The 18763-nt window shown below is 39.3% G+C and overlaps 1 protein-coding gene across 1 annotated transcript; it reads left to right on the top strand.

Moving 5' to 3' along the window:
* The first annotated feature begins 2909 nt into the window (after window positions 1-2909).
* Window positions 2910-7369, top strand: LOC140559497 (uncharacterized). Its single transcript, XM_072683021.1, has 7 exons — window positions 2910-3300; window positions 3779-3834; window positions 4052-4129; window positions 4265-4366; window positions 4459-4506; window positions 4601-4681; window positions 4781-7369. Exons 1-7 carry the CDS (start codon window positions 3159-3161, stop codon window positions 4922-4924), a joined length of 651 nt encoding a protein of 216 aa, XP_072539122.1. The 5' UTR covers window positions 2910-3158; the 3' UTR covers window positions 4925-7369.
* Window positions 7370-18763: the final 11394 nt, after the last annotated feature.

The following is an 18763-nucleotide window of genomic DNA, read 5'->3' as shown; positions in this document are numbered from 1 at the left end:
ACATTTCAGTTTGACGCAAATTTTACGCGTGAAACTATGTATTCGACCCCCAGAAAATATTTTATTTAAAATGTATTTTTTGAATAATTAAAATTCAATTCCGTAAGAAATGAAAAAAGCATACGAGTTGCGCCGCAGTTGCAAGAGGCGGGACCTTGCTAGTGACGTCACCACGCTGCATCCTCAGACTGTTTCATCTGCGTGACCAATCGGCTGCTAAGAAGGAGTCTTCATAGACTCCTACAGAGACCCGCTCAGCTTGTGCCTCGCCCCCCAGCTTGTGCCTTTCTAAGCGTGCCATCGTAGGTGAGCTGCTGAGGCATTATTAGAGGACCATTGATGAGGCTAATGGTATCTTTTCTGTCCATAAGACTCAGTGAACATCAGTATTCTGTTGATTTATTGAAGTTGTTAATTCCTGCTGCTTTTCTTGCTTTCCGTTGATTTCTGTTGTTAGTAAATGTAAGTGTTAGTAAGTGTAGTAAGTGTTTTTTTGTTTTAATTTGTTTGTATTATTACTATTTTACTGTCTTAATTCATGCACAGTTTAAGTCTGTTTATGTTGTTTTATTCTTTCACATGTGTAAGTGTACACATAAAGCCCATGTATTAATAAAGCCAGCATTCAACGTTGAGGTTGAATTAGAATATAAATGAGTTATTTTGTCCTTATAATTATTATAGCTAATTAAGGTATTTAGTTTCTAGGCCTATTCATGTCCAGTCCAGTTTTGGGGTGTCTACATAACTCATTTGGTTGTGTAATCTTGTGTGCATTATTTACCATATGAATGTGTATATGTGTTCATTTTATCACAGTGTTTAAAATTATGCTCAGTTTAGTTCTGTTTGGTTCCTGCATGTGTGGTAAGATAAGGTAACCCTTTATTAATCACACATTTAGGACATTTTAAGTCACAGCAGAAAAGCAATAGAAAAGAATATAAGTGTCCATAAAATTACAATAAATAGAACAATAAATAGACAAGCAGTATAAAAGGGAGAGGAAGTCATATTTTTTATTGCCATGAAAACGGTAATACATATAGAATATTGCAACAAAGTTACAATATGATAAAAATCATAAGTATTAGATTCCATCTGTATATTTATTTGCTTCTCCATCTGTATATTTTCTTGCTTCTTTTATTTCTATATTTCTATATTTATAAATATATCTATATATTTTAGTTTTTATTTAAATTTAACTTAAATGTAACTTTTATTTTAATATTTTTTTTTGCACTTTTGCACTTTATTTCATTAAGTTAAGGTTTAGTTTAAGATTAAATTTAGATCTTTATTGTATAGCTTTGATGTGGGCATTTCACTGCAAGTTATACTGTGTATGACTATGTATGTGACAAATAAAATTTGAATTAGATATTTTAGGTGAATAGTTAATTCTTGTATGTACATGTATAGTCTATGGAGACTGGTATGTGTCAGTGAAAAGTAGCCTCTTGTTAATCGTGGTGAAAGTATACTACTACTTTTACTACTACTAATTTTGCTGGAATTTAAGCCATATGACATCAAGATCAATGAGGTTCAATAATGTTTCCCAAAAGCTACAGCATTTTAACCAGTGTGTCGAGAAACTGAACCTGCGTCGTCTGAGGTAAGTGTCAGTGGATGGCCCAAACACGAACTGGAAATCTGTCGATTCACTGGAAGACCAGTTGAAACAGACTGGGATTCTGTGGAAGTTTTGGGCTGCACATTTTTAATGGCACATTCAGAACGAGGTTTCTTTACACTGACTGGAAACTACCAGATCTGCTATCCAGCCTGTACTGGTTACTCAAACACAGTCCTGCAAGGAGAGAAGACTAATCCAGGACATGTGGAGCCTCCGACTTCAAGAAAAATCACTGAAAAGGAGTTTAAAGAGCTGAACACTGCTTCATATGAGACTGTGAAAGCACTGACTGAAGACCCCCTGCTAACAGTCAAAATGAACCTTTTCCTTTCTGTAGCCAAACAAGCAGCTCCCTTTTCACCACGTACCAGACAGATGCACCGATGGTGCAGTTTTTATCCTTCTTTTACATGAAAAGGATGTTAAAGATTCTAGCTGTTGCAAAAAAAGGTGAATCCAGCTAAATGCCATTCTGCGGCAGTTCTTTCAGAGACAGAGAGGACATCCTGCTTCATCTGCATACGGCTGATAGCTCCAGATACTCAGAAATATGGCCTGTATGCTGTGGACTGTTGCTTCTCTCACACGGGCAGGTCACTGCAGTTTACTGCAGTCTATCAGATGATCCTACCTGTAGAGTAATGTACGTTAATATCATATTTCTATGAAATCACTGGTGTAGGCAGAGAAAGTAACAGAGAGCGGGTTGTATAATTTCTCTCTGAGTTACTGCCTCTCTGTCTGTGAATGCGCGCTGTGGCAGGACAAGTCCACAGCTATGTCTATAAATATGCGCTACGGTGGGACATTTCGATAAGACAGGACAACTCGACAGAACTCCGGCTAGAGATGGACGTAGCTGCCCTGAGAAAGTCAGCAGATGACTGAGGCAGCAGGACAGGATACATGGATTGTTGAGTCTAATAGCAAAGGAGAAGCAGAGTGAACTTGATGATGTGAAGGGAAGGATTGAGGAGGGGTGAAAGAAGCTGAATAAGTGCAGATATTACAAGTATCTGTCTAAAATGATGCCTCTGAAAATCATAAGCAGTTACCACACGGTGACCTTTTCTATCAGTCATCTTCTGTTGGTAATTTAAAGTCACTGGTTTCTTACTGGTCACATTTATCTGGATGTTCAGTACTGGAATACCTTTACTGGAAAACTTTTGCTCCTGTTTTTTTTTTTTTGGTACTTAAAAAGTCGAAATGGGTGAAAGTGTGTGAACCCTGGAGTCTGATGCTGGTCTGATTAGTGCCAGTCGGCTGGATGCAGCATCTCGTTAGAAGCGGAGCTGATGGGAGAACTTCAGAAAGCGTCTCTTAGAAACGGTGACGTATCATAACTCCAACCGTTCAAATGTCGCTGTCTCGTGACCATGTTATGAGATGAAAGTCGGTCTCCAAGGTGAAAGAACGTTCTGTGGAATCTAATAAAACCGAACCCCTGAAAGGGATCAGTCGTTTACCGACATCCAACTGAGCTTTCACTAGCTGCAGAGCCGACGAGCGGAACATGGCTTTTCCTCCGCCTTTCCTCGGGGTTCAGCTGCGGCCGGTGGTCCTCTGGGCTGCTGGCGTTTCAGCTGTAACCGCTTATGTTCTCTGTTCTAGGTGGCGGCGGATCCTGGACCAGCAGCGGACCGAGGCCTGCGATGGTGAGTTCAGTTAGCGGCTGCTTCCAGAGCACAGAGCAAACGTAGCTAACGCTGCAGTTACTGAGCGAGTAGCGGCGCTCTGTGCCTCTGTAAGAGCTCGCTTCTCTGCTTCAGGAGCGCTACACCCTCCATATTCCAGCATGCTTTAATAACAGACAGGGAGAGGAGGACTTTCACTAGTCCTGGTCTTATTTTCTCTCGGCGAGCTCAAATTTAATTGTAACCCCTCCACTCTTCAGCAGGCTAGTAATGTTAGCTGAATTTAGCTAGCTAGCATTATGCTAAGCTAGCTGTTGGTTTGCTATGGCAGCAGGTTACCCCAGTAAGAAGAAGTCAGGGCTGTTTTTCATTGGTTGGACTTTAGTGAATCTGCACTACAGACACTGTTTATGTTGTAAAACCTTCCTTAAATATTTCAGTCATTACGAACCATTTTAACATGAAATACTTCAACATGCTATTTCAACATTTTTCTTAGGAATGGATCGTCTGGAGCAGGAGATCTTCCCCTCCTTCTGTGTGCTCATCCCAGAGGTAATCTTTCTCACTTGGTTTGAAAAGACTAATGAGGATAAATGAATTGGGAAGATTACAGAACTATTCCTGAAGTGTATTCCTGTGTGTTGTCTTTGCTGTTGGAGGCGTCTCTGCAGAACAGAAATATTCCACTCTTTATTTAAATGATTATTTTCCTCTGTCTGGTTACTTTAACAGTCTAAAGATCTTGTTTTCTCTTTCACCGTCCCTGTAGCCGTCCTGCGGAGAGGTGGACAGAGCAAACAGGACGTTTGCCTCCACGTACTCTAAGTGGTCATCGGACTACAGAAAGGTTCCTCTGAGTTTTTATTGTGTTTCTAATACAGTTACTCTGCACACACACACATTTTATGAACGGTTGTTGAAGGAACTTTACTTCAAATCAATATTCACACTGATGAGATGTTTGTCCACATGATTTCTGTAGCTGGTGGAGGTGAAGCTTCAGCACAAGGCCAGCTACAGCGGTCTGGAGTCGGAGCACTGGTGGGTGCTCACCAACGACTTCTATCTTGTGCGCTCACTGGAGGTCAGTCAGTGGAGCAGATTCATGGTTTTATAGTAAATAGATGTTCTGTGGCCTGTTTTCTTTCAACCTCATGCTTTTCGTTGTGTTTACAGCTGCCTCCCCAGCATTTCGCCACCACCAGTGCTGTGGCCTGCATCAGGGTAAACCTACACACTCAGTCAATTGATGAGGCTTTTGAAACCAGTTTGTCCTTTTTTGATTTTATGTTAATCACCATCTCCTCTGTCCATTCAGTGCATCGGATCCTTCATCAGTGAGGCCAAGTTCTTCCTGCGCACCGAATCAACAGACTCATCAGTGCAGGAGGTCTTCCTGGTCAGTTCTTGTTGGTGCCTTTTCTAGTAATGTGGACCTTTTTAGAAATATGTGTCCAGTGACAGTTCTACACGTTTTCATCCTTGTTCTGTTTTTCAGAAAACCATGGTGGCCATCATGTTTCAGGGGGCCTCCGTCGATGTGGATGGCCGCTGGCGTTGTCATGACTCCAATGACAGCCAGACCCTGGAGGCACCTTTTGTGATGTCCAGCAAACCAAGAGGACCACCCCCAGGATTTTGATCAGCTGCAGGACACTCTACCCTGTTCTATTACATTTTATATATTTGATCATTTTATTATTAAAGTAATATTGTCTTAATCCCATCTAGAATTTCTATTGTTGTCTTTGATCGTGTGTGTCTGTTTTTTCAGAGGAAGTCGCTGTTTTGTGTGAACCCCTGAATGCTGACCTGTAGCATGGAAGTGGAACATTGTGTCCATTCATCAACAAAAAGGAAGTATTTTTCTTATTTATATTTGGGAACACATCTTCCAGAATTTCTTTAACCATGTTGGGAATACCTTTGTCTCACTTTGTCCGTTTTTCTCATTTGTCTTTTATGCAGAGATTAAGTGCAGCATCTCTCCTGGACGTGTTGTTCAAATGCAGTCACTGTTCTACATGACCAGAACCCCTTAATGCTGAAATGGAACATCATGTCCTTTCATCAACAAAAAGGAAGTCTTTCTATCTTTCTTATTTGTCCATCCCAACTCCCCTTTCCCATTTTTGATGTTTTTATAATCTTCCAGATTTGGTCTAACAATGTAGGGAATATCTTTCCCTCTCTCTGTCCATCTTTCTGACTGTAGTTTATGCAGGTGCACAATGTGGTATTCCTCATTGATCAAAAACTCCAAACAGTAGTGAAACTGGAGCTTCATGAAGACCCCCAGAACCTCGAAATGCTGACCTGTAGTATGAAAGTGGAATATTGTGTCTGTTAATCAACAAAAATATGAGAATACCTTTGTCAAAGTCATCACAGGACGTGTATCATCTCTGCTTTTAGATGTCATTGCTGTTCTAGGTGACCAGAATCTATTTTGCAAAAACAAACTGGCTGGCTGTGCTCTTCTCCTCTGTGATGCTGTGCTATACTGCATTTGAACTTTAAATATAATTTCTACTTTAAATGAAAAGAGATTCATGTTAGTATGGACATGTGTTAGCTTGCGGAAGCCCATCAGTGTGTCACTACCGGTAAGTGTGCTCACAAGAATAGACTGTGTGAGCTAGTTATTAAAATCATTGGGAAACGTTTAAAGAGAAAATACTAAATTTGTCAGTAGAATGTGTGTTCAGGCCTTCGTGTAGTGGTGAATATGAAGAGTTTGTGTTCTTCTTTAACTTACTTAAAGCAGAATATTTTGCCTCATTATGTTTTAAGGGAGTGATATCTGAATAAATGCCAGGGCCTAGGGATTTTGGGGACAGTGTAGTATTACAGTTTTGACTCGATCTTCACTTCATGTTTTAAACAGGTTTGGTTTACTCAGGAATGTGCTTCTTCATGAGTTTGCTTTTACATGGGTCAGTTTAGTCACATCACATTTGTATGATGTCAAAGTTTATCTGTAAGACCTGGGTTTTCCTGTAAATGGCACTCAAAATAGTTATGAAGGTAGCCAAGTGTAAATGGACATGTAAAGAAAATGTCCTGTTATGATTTCCTAGAAATGATGACACGTAATAGCACAGCACATGCATTAAAATCTAGCTCATATGCTTTTACAGACAACAATAATAATCAAAGACAACAATATTGACATAGGACAGTGGTGGAGCAGGGGGGTTGGGGGTTGGTCAAAGGCTCCAAATGTTTTCTTAAATTATTATTATTTCAAACAACCTCGTCATTTCTCCTCACTGTCTCTGACTGGGCTGGCAAAATAAATGCCTCAAACATTTTAGAAAATCACCACCATCTAGTCGTCGGTCAAAAGAGTGTTGTCAGGCATTGAGTCTGTCACCTCAGAGTGTTTTAAAAGTGTGAACTGCGATTTACTACACAACCTAAATATCATCCCTGTACTTCTGCTGGGGCTTTACCTATAAATACACACTGTGAGGAGGTTGGGTGGACAATGATGGGGGGAATAATGCTAGAAAATTTGAAAAAAGTAAAAGCGTCTGAGGACTTCCTAAATGTATTGTATATATATACACACACTCATGAGGACTGTTGCACCTACCCGCTTTGGTGCTGAGGAGAAAGATGAACTTCTTGATGGTGCTGAAGTTCTTGAAGGCCAGATTGCGCTCCTCTCCTCGCGCTGAGCCATCCAGACGCTCGTAGCTACAACCTTCCAGGGTAGGAGGCCGAAGTGAGCTCAAGTTTTAAAAACAGGCAGTACACTCATGTGCACACAGGATGTGATACTAAACCATAGCTGTTCTCTAGATCACAGAACAAGATAAGGCCAATACATGCGTGGCATCATTGCAAATGTACAGTAATCTATTATGTTACAAAAATGGTTAATTTCATTTTAAGATAAGATAATCCTTTATTAGTCCCACAGTGGGGAAATTCCCAGTATCACAGCAGAAAGGGATAGCAAGACACTCAATACAAAATGTAGATAAATACACTATATACACAATATAAATAATAGAAGTAAAAAAGCAATAACAATATTATTTACAGGTAATTGCAAATGACTCTTAATTGCATGTGTGTGTGTGTGTGTGTGGGGGGGGGGGGGGGGGGGAGATTGTATTGTACATTGTATTTTCACATTGAGGGATCTCTATTCCCTCAACATGTGTGTGTAGTTAAGTGTGTGTGTATGTGTATGTGGGGTGGGAACTGTTCTCCAGCATTGGTTGTCATCCTCCTGTCTCCCACCACCTGCACTGGGTCTAAGAGGCATCCCAGGACAGAGCCGGCCCTCTTTATGAGTTGCTGATATAAATGAATGCAAAACACTTTGCAATACAAACACTAATTAAAACTTGTTGAAACACTGTTCTTACCTAAGTTTTATTGCACTTTTGGCAAGCCCTAAAGTCCATGAAGTCTATTATTACAACTTTACCAGTCTAGGCAGAGCATTTTACCTGTTACCTTAAAACACCTCTGTTAGATGACATCTGATTTATGGAAAGCGTTAAAGGAGCCTGAGGCATATTATTGTAGTCAAATAGTAGTGTTCCAAGTATACATACAAAAAAGATTTGTGTCTGCACACAGTATGGGAGTTGATTTATTCAAATGTGTGTCACCTCTATACTCCAGATAGTCTTGAAGAATGTCCAACAGTCTGGTCATTTGGGAGAACAGCAGAACACGTTTGTTTTTTAATTGCAGTTCACACTTTTGAAACACTCAAGCAAATATTAACAGTAAGATCAGAGTGTATGAGGCAGAGGAGAAAAAGAGAATTATCACATAAAAACACATGAAAACATTCAAAATTGTGGCAGAACACCTGTTCAAGTTGGGTAGCTAGCTAAGACAGCAAACTATGGATACAAGATTTAAAAAAAAAAAAAAAAAAAAGAAATCAACCACAGCCCTCACCCACAGAAACCGATGTGTCAGGTGAGTCAGCAGTGAGGGAGGGTCATGCTTAGCGTAACTAAACATTAGAGGTTCACTCACTGAGACACTGGCTGAGGTCAGAACCCCTGGACCACAGCTCTGGTCAACGTTAGTGGAAGTTTGCTGTGAAGGCATTGGACGTGAATATTTACCGCAACCTAATAAACTTGACAAAAGATAGCTGTAGATACTGTGTTAAAACTAACTTAAGCAAACTTAAACGTAACATGATTGTAACATTTAATTAATGTATATTGCCATAATTAATAAGATATAATCATTGCCTGAATGTAAAAAAAACTACACTACTCTGAAAATATAGTTTTTGTGTAAATGTAAATATTGTATTACATATGCATTTAAAAACAGAATTGTGAAACCTGCTACAAGTGTATTTAAATATGTATATACCATTTGTCAAATATTTTTGTAAGAAAACTGTCTAACCATTTTATCAGCTCTGCTTATCATATAGGAGGACTTTGTAGTTCTATAATTACAGTGTGCAGTCCTTCTGTTTCTCTGCATACTCTGCATTTCTCTGCACGTGTGTTCTTGAGGGTTTACTTTATCACACAGAAGATTCATGGAAATGCAGGGGAAGTATGGCTCTGCCCCTGACATAGGAAATATAAGCAATTCTTCTAATTAAAACAAACAGTAAGATAACAGTAATGTGGTTGTTCATTTATTTTTTATTGTTATTTCTTTTAAATGTTTCCAGGCATTAAAAGTGGGGTGATTCCGATGTGGTTTGACTGGTTTGCTGTAGCTTAGACTTCCATTCAGTGCATTTAGACTTACATTCATCTTTAGCTTGCAGATGAAGCTTTTTTTGAAAGCTTTGGCAGTAAACACATACATGCATTTATAGAAATGCATCTTTAATACCCTGAAAAATCTGCTTAACTAAAAGAAAAATGTACAAAATATTACATTACATTACATTATTAGTCTGATATAGTTTTATATCAGTCCTCTTTCTCACTATGGTGAGGATTTATTTCATTAATATACTGTCTACGGAAATTAACCAGATACCAGTTACTTCGGTATATCATCATCACCTACAGGCCTATTGTTACCTTTTTAGATTTTGGTGTCCAAAAGTAGCAAAAAAGAACAGAAACTGAACTAACTAGCTAATGACAAGACCTTCATATGCACAGAACTACTGCAGTAAGTAAAACAATGTGCAAAATTTTCATTTGTAAAAAACAAAAAAACAAACAAACAAAAAAAAACGTTTTGGGGAAATGTTTAGACATTATTGTGTGATTTTTGATCAGTAAAAAAAAAAAGCAGAAATGCTGTTGTTGGTCCCGTTACTGGTATCTGGTTAGTTTCCATTGACAGTAAGCCTGTAGCATTTGAATAAGGGAGTGTGTTTGAATTGATCTAAACATCTAATTTGTGAACTATAGCAGTGGAGAAGAAAAATGCTGGTCTCACCCTGTCTACCTGATGGAAATATGCTCAAATTGATTGTGAAATAACATCTGTGTAATTTTAAACTTGTGCAAGAGATATGACTTTCAAAAGAAAAGAGGAAACAGTGCTTCTCATAATAAACTCTACACAGAGAACATCCACTGTGGCATCAGCAAACCATCTCTGCGCATTCCCGTTACATTTGACATCTATTCATTTGAGGCAAGTTCTTTTTTCCTTTCCCGATTCAGATTATTATTTAATTAGGCATCAGGCCGTCTCAAACAGCATCTTAAGGCTTATGTTTGTTTGTGCTCGTTCCAGCTGTTCTGATGGGGAACATTCATATTGCAAATGCGACAGAGCGCAACATTCGCCTTTACTACAAACGAGAGAAGATGCGTCTCGATGAGCTAAAGCTGAACTTTATGGGGGAGGCCAAGCTCGAGGCCACCGGCCCCTGTGGCAAAGTGTCCAGTGAATCTAAACTGGAGTTTAAGCGCAACGCGAATATCGGCTTCCAGATCCTACCAGCTGGAGAATTTGTGGACTTCTGCAATTTCAAATGTGTGTTTCTCACCGCTTACTACGAGACCGACAACAAGGATGAGAAGTTTGATGACAAGAACAACATCTTGAGTAATCTCAGAGTTTACAATCATCTGAAGCAGCCCACCTCTTTTATTATCACAAAGAATGGAGCCTTGCATTTGGCAAAGCACGGACACATCTGGATCGACAAGGACGGTGTTGATCATCAGCCCGAAGGACAAAGACAAACATTGATTAAGAAGCTGTCATGATTCTCCAGCAGTTGTCACTGTTATGTTGTTGTGCTTCTGGTGTGGTTTTCAACACCTGGAAACTTTGATTTCCTCTTAAAATGTGACATAGTGAAGCTTGAAGTAGTCAGATGAAAGTGTGAGTGTAACTTTTTAGGACTAATTATTATTATGATAACACAGAAATTCATAAAAACAAAAGAAAACCTTAATTGGCAAATTCTTATCAGACAAGCAGGCAACAGGCAGTCACCAACAGAATACAGAATATATTGGAATGTGGTGGACGAGGAATTCATGTAAAATAAGGTGGTTAAGAATTGCAAAAATGACATTGTAGGTATCAGTGCTATTAATTACTCAGTACATTGCACTGTTGACTGCTTAATTGAATATTACAATAAGAAAATATTAAATGATAAACAATATACTGTGATTATTTACATTTATGGCATTTAGCTGACGCTGTTGTCCAGAGCGACTTACAAGGTTATTCCTATTACAGAGGAGGGCCAACCAAGTGTTAGGAGCCTTGCCCAAGGACTCTTATTGGTGTAGCACAGCATAGTCACCCAGACTGGGAATCGAACCCCAGTCTCCCACATGGTGTGGTAACTCACTGGCAGGTAGTGGTGTTAAATGAGTTGGTATTGCGCCACACCAACCAAATTATCTATTTAGACAACTGCACATTTCTGCTCCCAAGTTTGATCCTCACTTTTAATATATGAGGAGTTCTGGAGATTAACTGTATTATTATTTAGCTCTGATTAGCACTGTGGACACAATCTTTAAAAAGGGTTCTTTAGTCAAGGAATTTGTTCTAACTGTGAAAGTCTATTTTCAAATTTTCTAGCCTTGTTCCCCCCATCATTGTACACCCAATCCCCTTACAGTGTGTATTTATAGGTAAAGCCCCAGCAGAAGTACAGGGATGATATTTAGGTCTAACTGTGACCAATCAAAGAACCATTTGGATGTTTAAATGGATCTTGGCCTGGTTAAATGGGCTGTTTAGATTGCTGGAAAACTCTCTCTATATAGAGATATCCTTTTCAAATGGCTCTATGGTTACAAGTCAAATAAGCTCATTTCATTACATTACATTACATTTACATTATCAGCGTTTAGCTGACACTCTTATCCAGAGCGACTTACATGGTTATTCGTATTACAGAGGTGGGCCAATGTAGTGTTAGGAGTCTTGCCCAGGGACTATTATTGGTGTAGCGCAGCATAGTCACCCAGACTGGAAATCAAACCCCAGTCTCCCACATGGTGTGGTAGCTCAGTGGCAAGTAGTGGTGTTATCTGTTGCACCACACCAACCACATTTCAGTATACATCAATCACTGTGTAGTAATTTTATATCAGTTTTAACTCTGAAATCTTCACTGAATGCTAAGGTCCGGAGGTGATTCTGAAGGAAGAATGAATAACCATTTTGAATTTCTCACTTGACTGTAATATAGTCTTCATTCTTTTGAAGCTAGAGTCTGAAAACCCTGATAACCCAGGCAGTGAGTGCACAAACATATAGATGAAAGAATCTGGTGTACATATACTACACTTCCAGAACAGGGACCCATATAAGTGACTCGTGATTCTTGGACCCATATAAGTGACTCGTGGTTGTGTTGCACAGTGAATCATCTAAAGATTGTTAGTTACAATATTCTATAAACCATAATCATATATTTCAAATGTATATATTTCATCTTGTGTTTCTAGTCATACCAATCGCCAGCTGAAACTGGTTTACAACATTTACACTTCAGTATAAGCAACAGAGCGAGTGGTAGTTGCTGGCAGTTCTCAGCTGTGGTGTATACACATTCCAGCACAGTAACAACACAGCAGGCGATCTAATCTCTGCGTTTTAAGTGGGTATATTTTAGTGGGAAAGGCTTGGCTTGGCAATTGCTGGTTTAAACTATAAGTTAATTTATCAGTATATCTGCAGGAAGAGGAAGAGGAGGGGCGAGAGAATGTGATTAGGTTTGGGTATTAAAATGCTTTGGTGTCTGTTTTTCCCATTCGTTATTTCTTGGGAACTGGTGTAGGAGAATGATAATGATCCTCCGGCAAAGAAAATGAAAAGCTTGTCTCTTATTGTTGTGATAGGTGAGTTTTTTTTTCTGTCTGTTTTTTTAATCTATTTTAACATATAACACTGTTCTAGTGCATCTCAAAAAATTTGAATATTGTGAAAAGGTGCATTCATTAACATAATTTCATTCACAAACTATCATATGTTATGCAAAGCGATGTAAAGTCAATCCTTTTGGTTTAGCTGTACATCAGTATGGCTTCAGGAATCAGGACAAGTTAAATGATTTAAATATTTCATTTTGAATTTATGTAAATTATGATCCACACAGTATCAACATACAAAGCAACTTTAAATGTAATTAATATAACATATATGACTGTTTATTTAAATGGAAATTCTGAACACAAATGAGTTTGGATTACATGTAAGATTCATATGCAGAGGTTCAGCTGCTTACTTTGTTTCAGTTTTCATTGAACTGAATTTGCTTACATTTTTAAATATAATGAAAATGTACAAAGTAAAAAGTTGATGAGATTAACTAAACTAATCCTTTGTTAATGCTAGGATTTAACAAGCTGCTTTTTCTGGTTTTTAGTGCTGTCCTCATTGGTCAAACATGGAATTTCAGATGGTATAACTAACACACACACACACACACACACACACACACACACACACACACACACACACTCCTGGTCTTTCACTGTACACTGTTAAAAGTGTAAGTTATTTGAGGAACTTTTGGAGGTTCTTCCATTTGAAACTGTGGAGAAACTTTTTAAGGTACTTTGAGGAATCTTTGAGAAAGTGTTTTTTAAAGAAAAAGGTTCCTTAAGAGGTTCCTCATTCCGCGACTTTTATGTCAGTATTATATAGAACCCTTTTTAATAAAATACATTCAGCAAATAAATGTGAATTTACAAATATACACACATTTATACACTGACTTAGATTAGACAGGTCTGTATGCTGAATTCTCTCTCCCCAGATGGCCCTGTTATGCAGCTGACACTAAGCAGGGGTTCTAATATGCCAATCCAAAATGTCACCAATACCCATGACAGTGTCCACAACTCCACGGGGGCTGAGGAGAGTCCAGAAAGTGGAATACCAGCAAAGGGTAAGAACATGATTTCTGCTGTGTTTTTCAATACAATTATTATCATTGTTATTCACTGTTTACTAGTGGGACCTGTCTACGTCTAGGTAACTCTACATATCATTCAGAAGAAGAACATATCTCTACAGGTATGGTGCCTGATGTCGTTTTTGTTTTTTTTGTTTAGTCAGATATTCAGTATCATATCCTTACATTCTTATTATCCTTCCATTTAGGGTCCTGGGTTTGGGTGGTCTGTGCCATTGTGATAATTCTACTCCTCATTCCTGTGATCCTGCTGCTTGTACCAAGCTTCAGGTAAGGCAGATGTTCCTGGTTAGTGCTGAAATGTGTATTATTAAATCATAAATCAAATAAAAAATAAACCACAACTGAATTTAGCTAGAGAGTTATACATCCCTAGAACTTGTAGAGTAGTGGAACAGTGGAACTGTGTTCTCTGGCGTGACTGAGCTCCATCCAGTGTCTTTGGGATGAGTTGGAGTGATGTTTGTGATTCAAAGTTAAACATCCAACATCAGCTTCTGATCTCACTAAAGCTCTTGCAGCTGAATGCAATCAAATCCTAACAGCAAAGTTCCAACATCTAGTTTAGGGCTTTTGGAGAGGACTGGAGGCTGTTATTGCAGCAAGGAGAGACACCCTTTTACTACTCTTGATTTCTGAAGAAACGTTGGATGAGCAGGTGTCTGCAGACTTTTGGACATTTGGAAAGTTAACAGTATCAGTTGTAAAATCTGTTTAATCTGTTTGATGAAACAATTTCACAGCTGAGAAATACACTCATGATTTACTCCTGGTTTTCAGGCAGCGAATGTTTTTCCCAGTCAGAGTCCCCACAGGGGTGAGTACCCATCAGGAAATGCCTCAAACAAAACAGGACGTGACAGAGATCCAGTGGGACCTTGCCTGGATGGAGATGACCAATTTGCTGGATAAGCAGCACTACCCTGGCAGCTGACCAGCCTGTGACAGAATTGGCTCTTACTAAAGAAACCACAAAAACAACCCTGCAGAGCCTCTATATGAGTGGTGGACTAGATACTAAGACAGAGTAATCCACCCTAGCAAAACTGTGGCAGACAAAATCACATACAGTAATAACAGCAACAACAAAACAAGGTAAATATAAAGGGGACTTTCTGTTGACGTCTGGGACATCTCTAATTGCGCATATTTATTCATCTTTATGGTTAAATGACATGGTATTGTATGTTTTACAAGTGTAAACAACATGAATGGACTGAACAATTACTGTTTTTTTTATTTGCTTAATTTAACATTTAACAATAACATGGAATGCACAAAGATAATAGCACATTATCTATAATATGTTTGCCTTTGTCCACTGTGTTAAATTCAGCAAATAAATCTGAATTTAATTAAGTGCATCATTTATTTTTATTTGGGAAAGGGTGGGGGGTGTTTCTAAAACCAGCACAAGTGAAATCTATACATACAGGGTCACACATATACATACACTGACTTAGATTATTAATTGAGTGGTGCTAAAGGTTTCTCCTCCTCTTCTGTCCTATTATGATAGACTTCAGCCAGCAGCTTCTCAGTGCCCACATCAAAAGGGCTTTTTGACAGCAGTTAAAGGATTAGCCAAAACAGATTTTAGATTTTAGATTTACACAAGTCAGGAATGTCTCTTGGAGCCTTTGAAGATCTTTGAAAATCATCCGTCCAAACAGTTGTGCGTAAGTACAGGAGAAGATGTAGCCACCTTGCCAAGGTCAGGAAGAAGACCCAAACTCTCCCTTAGCTAAAGTGAAATTAGTTTGACTGGTCAAGAACAGTCCAAGAATCACCAAGGCACAGGCCTGCCATGAACTAGAAGCTGCTGGAACACAGGGGTCACTGTCTACAGGCAAGCGACAGGTCACTTAGAAGTGTATGCTTAAAAGGTGGGTTTGTGCCGGGAAACCAACAAATTGAATTAAACTCGAGGATTCTTAAATGTCTGAATGAGAATGACACTGAACACTGATCTTAACACTATGTTTAGGACACAGTGTGATATTTAGCAGTGTTTCTCAAGCTTGGTCCTCGAGGCCCCACTGCCCTGCACATTTCAGTGCTTTTCTGCTTTATCACACCCAAATAACAGCCAGCTCAACTGTCTCACAATGGTCTAATTGCCTTAAACAATCTATAACATGGTAAAAATCCTTATCCTAAGTTTACTGATACTGTAATCATGAAGAATATGGACTGGCTCACCCTCCACCTTCTGTAGTTTGGGTTTTGGACTCAGAGTGGCTAAGTGTAGACAGATATGACAGAATGTGGTTGGTTGGTGCAGTGGATAACACCACTTGCCACCTGCCAGTGAGCTACTACACCATGTGGGAGACTGGGGTTCAATTCCCACAGTTGGTGACACTGCTGCACTACACCAATAAGAGTCCTTGGGCAAGACTCCTAACACTACACTGGCCCATCCTCTGTAAAATGAGTAACCTTGTAAGTCGCTCTGGATAAGAGCATCAGCTGAATGAAAAAATACATGTAAAAGGAAGATATGTTGATGAGCAGCGTTCACATGAAGTCTGGTAATTAACCAGAGGCAGGAACTCTTTCCTGTATTACACACACCTTCTTTAAAATGCCCCTCGACCCAAATGCTATTAAAAAAAACGAGTCGATTCCAGACACTCCGACTCCCAGAGTCATTTGCCATCTAAAAGCAGTCTAAAAGCAGAATGGTAGGAGAGAGCTCTTTCAGTCAGCAGTAATGTATTACAGCAAATGTTTAAATCTTCCTTCTGAAAATAACCTTATCTTTGTCCTAATAGTAGTGGCGTCAGCTAGATGTCCAGCCTGGAGCTTGTCAAAGAGGAGCCAGGCGCGAACAGCTTAATGAGTCCTAAAGGGAAGACTGCGCCTCGATTAATCACATGATCCACTCACATGAAAAAGTAACGGGTGCTGATCGTTAGTAACCTGAGGTTCTTTGTTCTAGGAGGTGAAGCAGGTATTTCATAACTTTGATATGAATCGTTAGAGGAAGGGAACACATGTAAGGTGCGTGATGATGTACTCTGGCAGGTACGGTAGGTTAGCAGTGTTCAATCCACGTGTCAGTTAGAGATGGGGAGGTGGTCGTGGTTTAAGGCTTTCCCTCGGTAATGTGAATATTCTTGCACTTTTAGGCTGGTGAGGGGTACAGCTCACTTTTCAGAGATTAGCAAGCTTGATCCGAGTCGGCGCGTTTGGTAGGGGGTTTCTTTCCTGATGAGGTCACACGATAACAGGAAAATCAGCAGTCTAATAAATATTTAATTATGCACTTTTACCGATTGAGAAATTCTGTTTTACAGCCTTGCTGTGAGCAGTTGTTATTAATTCCTAAACGTATGTAATCAGGACAGGCTTACTGCGCATGCGCACATCAACGTCATGATTCATGTGCTTGGCGGTCCGCCTATAATTTCATCCTACCTGGACTTTCCACATTTCATCAGTGCAGTCAGATAATTTGGTTTTTATGTTTTATTGTGTTTTTATTGTGTTTTTTATATATATATATATATATATATATATATATTATATATATATATATATTATTTATTTATTTATTTATTTATTTAATATATATATATATATACACACACACACAAGTCGACAGCTATGTATATAAATATACGCTACGGTTGGACAATTCGACAGAACACCGGCCCAAGCCTTTATGGGGCCCTAAGCAGATTTTCATTTGGGGGCCCCCATACCACCACCTCAGCCCCAGATGCTTGATCATCCCATAGGGAGAGAGATATTGTGCAATACGCTGAAGCCCCCGGGCCTTCAGAGGCGCATATCTGCATTTGCCCAACAGTGGCAGCAGCCAACAGCAGGACTTGATTACCCTAGTATTGTGCCAACTTTGAAAGTAAATTAATATAAAACTCGCTTTTACCTGTGTAATGCCATTTTGTTTTATTATTCAATTTTACTTTTCAAATATGTATTTTTAATGATGAGATCTTGGTGCTCTTGGGGCCCCTGGTAGCGTTGGGGCCTTAACCGTTGGGGCGTGTAGTTCGAGTAAGGCTTGGACGGGCTCTGTATGTAGCGCAGTACACCTGAGCACAACTTTCTGCCATGGGTTTACGATACTGGAGCTCGTACCCAAACCTATATGCTTGTTCATGCACCTATCTAATCAGCCAATCGAGTGGCAGCAGTACCGCTGTTCATAACATCAGAGTACAGCTTTGAGTACAGCTTCAGGTAATCCAGGGTCACAGTCCGGTTTTATATATAATAATTTATATTTTATAATAACTGGATCTGTTTGTATATGATTGGACCAACGAGTTGAATCAACGTAACTGTTTGAGTTGGGAGGGAGCGAGTCAAATGAAGCTGTGTACCAGTTTGACCAACGGTTTGCCTTGTTGATCTGTAGGCTGATGTGGCAGTGCAAGACACTGAATAAACTAAAGTGTGGACTTACAGTAGTTTCCCCCACCCTAATGTTTAGTTCTTATTTTTTTAGAGGTGGTTTCACTCAGTATTTGTCAATTGAATTGAGTAACAGCGCCGCCCAGTGGATAATCTTAAACCTGCCTCCCCTGGCGTGCAGTAAAATGCAGTCACTAATGGAAATTTCAAAATAACTTAGTAGGGGAAGAATCTCACTGTTTAATGTAAATCAGGCCCTCCAGCAGTACATATTCTCCCAGCTTTAAAAGTCTCTGGTTGAACCAGTTTACCCCACTTTATTAACATGCCGTTTATGCTAGTCTCAGCCTGGGGTTTGAGCGTTTCATGATGTATAGACCAATATCCTCCCGAAATGTATTTTTTATGTTTATGTCTTTTTTTCTGTGAAGTTTCTTTTTGAGATGAGCTCTTGTTGCAGCAGCGATGGGGTGGGTATATATGATGATGCAGACAGGGATTTGTTTCATGAAGACATGATGGTGTGATGAGGATCTGAGGTTGTTTGGTATTTGGCACGGACACATAGTTTTATGTGAATTCATACGTTTAGTTTTTTTTTCTTGTCTTTGAATCAAATCACGTTTATTGCCATGTCCCATTACACAGGTGTAAAGGTGAGTGAGTGAGAAACTTGGGTGCATCGTCCCTCACAGCAGTAAAAAAGAACAATACTGAATATTTACACTA

This window comes from Salminus brasiliensis, chromosome 7 (genome assembly GCF_030463535.1).
Source record: "Salminus brasiliensis chromosome 7, fSalBra1.hap2, whole genome shotgun sequence".
NCBI lineage: Eukaryota > Metazoa > Chordata > Actinopteri > Characiformes > Bryconidae > Salminus > Salminus brasiliensis.
This window is presented reverse-complemented; position numbering and strand designations above follow the sequence as displayed.

Excerpts from the sequence above, each read along its gene's own strand:
- LOC140559497 (XM_072683021.1), top strand. The coding sequence starts at position 3,159 with ATGGCTTTTCCTCCGCCTTTCCTCGGGGTTCAGCTGCGGCCGGTGGTC. Across the intron at positions 4,130-4,264 it reads GGTCATCGGACTACAGAAAG|CTGGTGGAGGTGAAGCTTCA; the intron begins GTTCCTCTGAGT and ends TGATTTCTGTAG. Across the intron at positions 4,367-4,458 it reads ATCTTGTGCGCTCACTGGAG|CTGCCTCCCCAGCATTTCGC; the intron begins GTCAGTCAGTGG and ends TTGTGTTTACAG.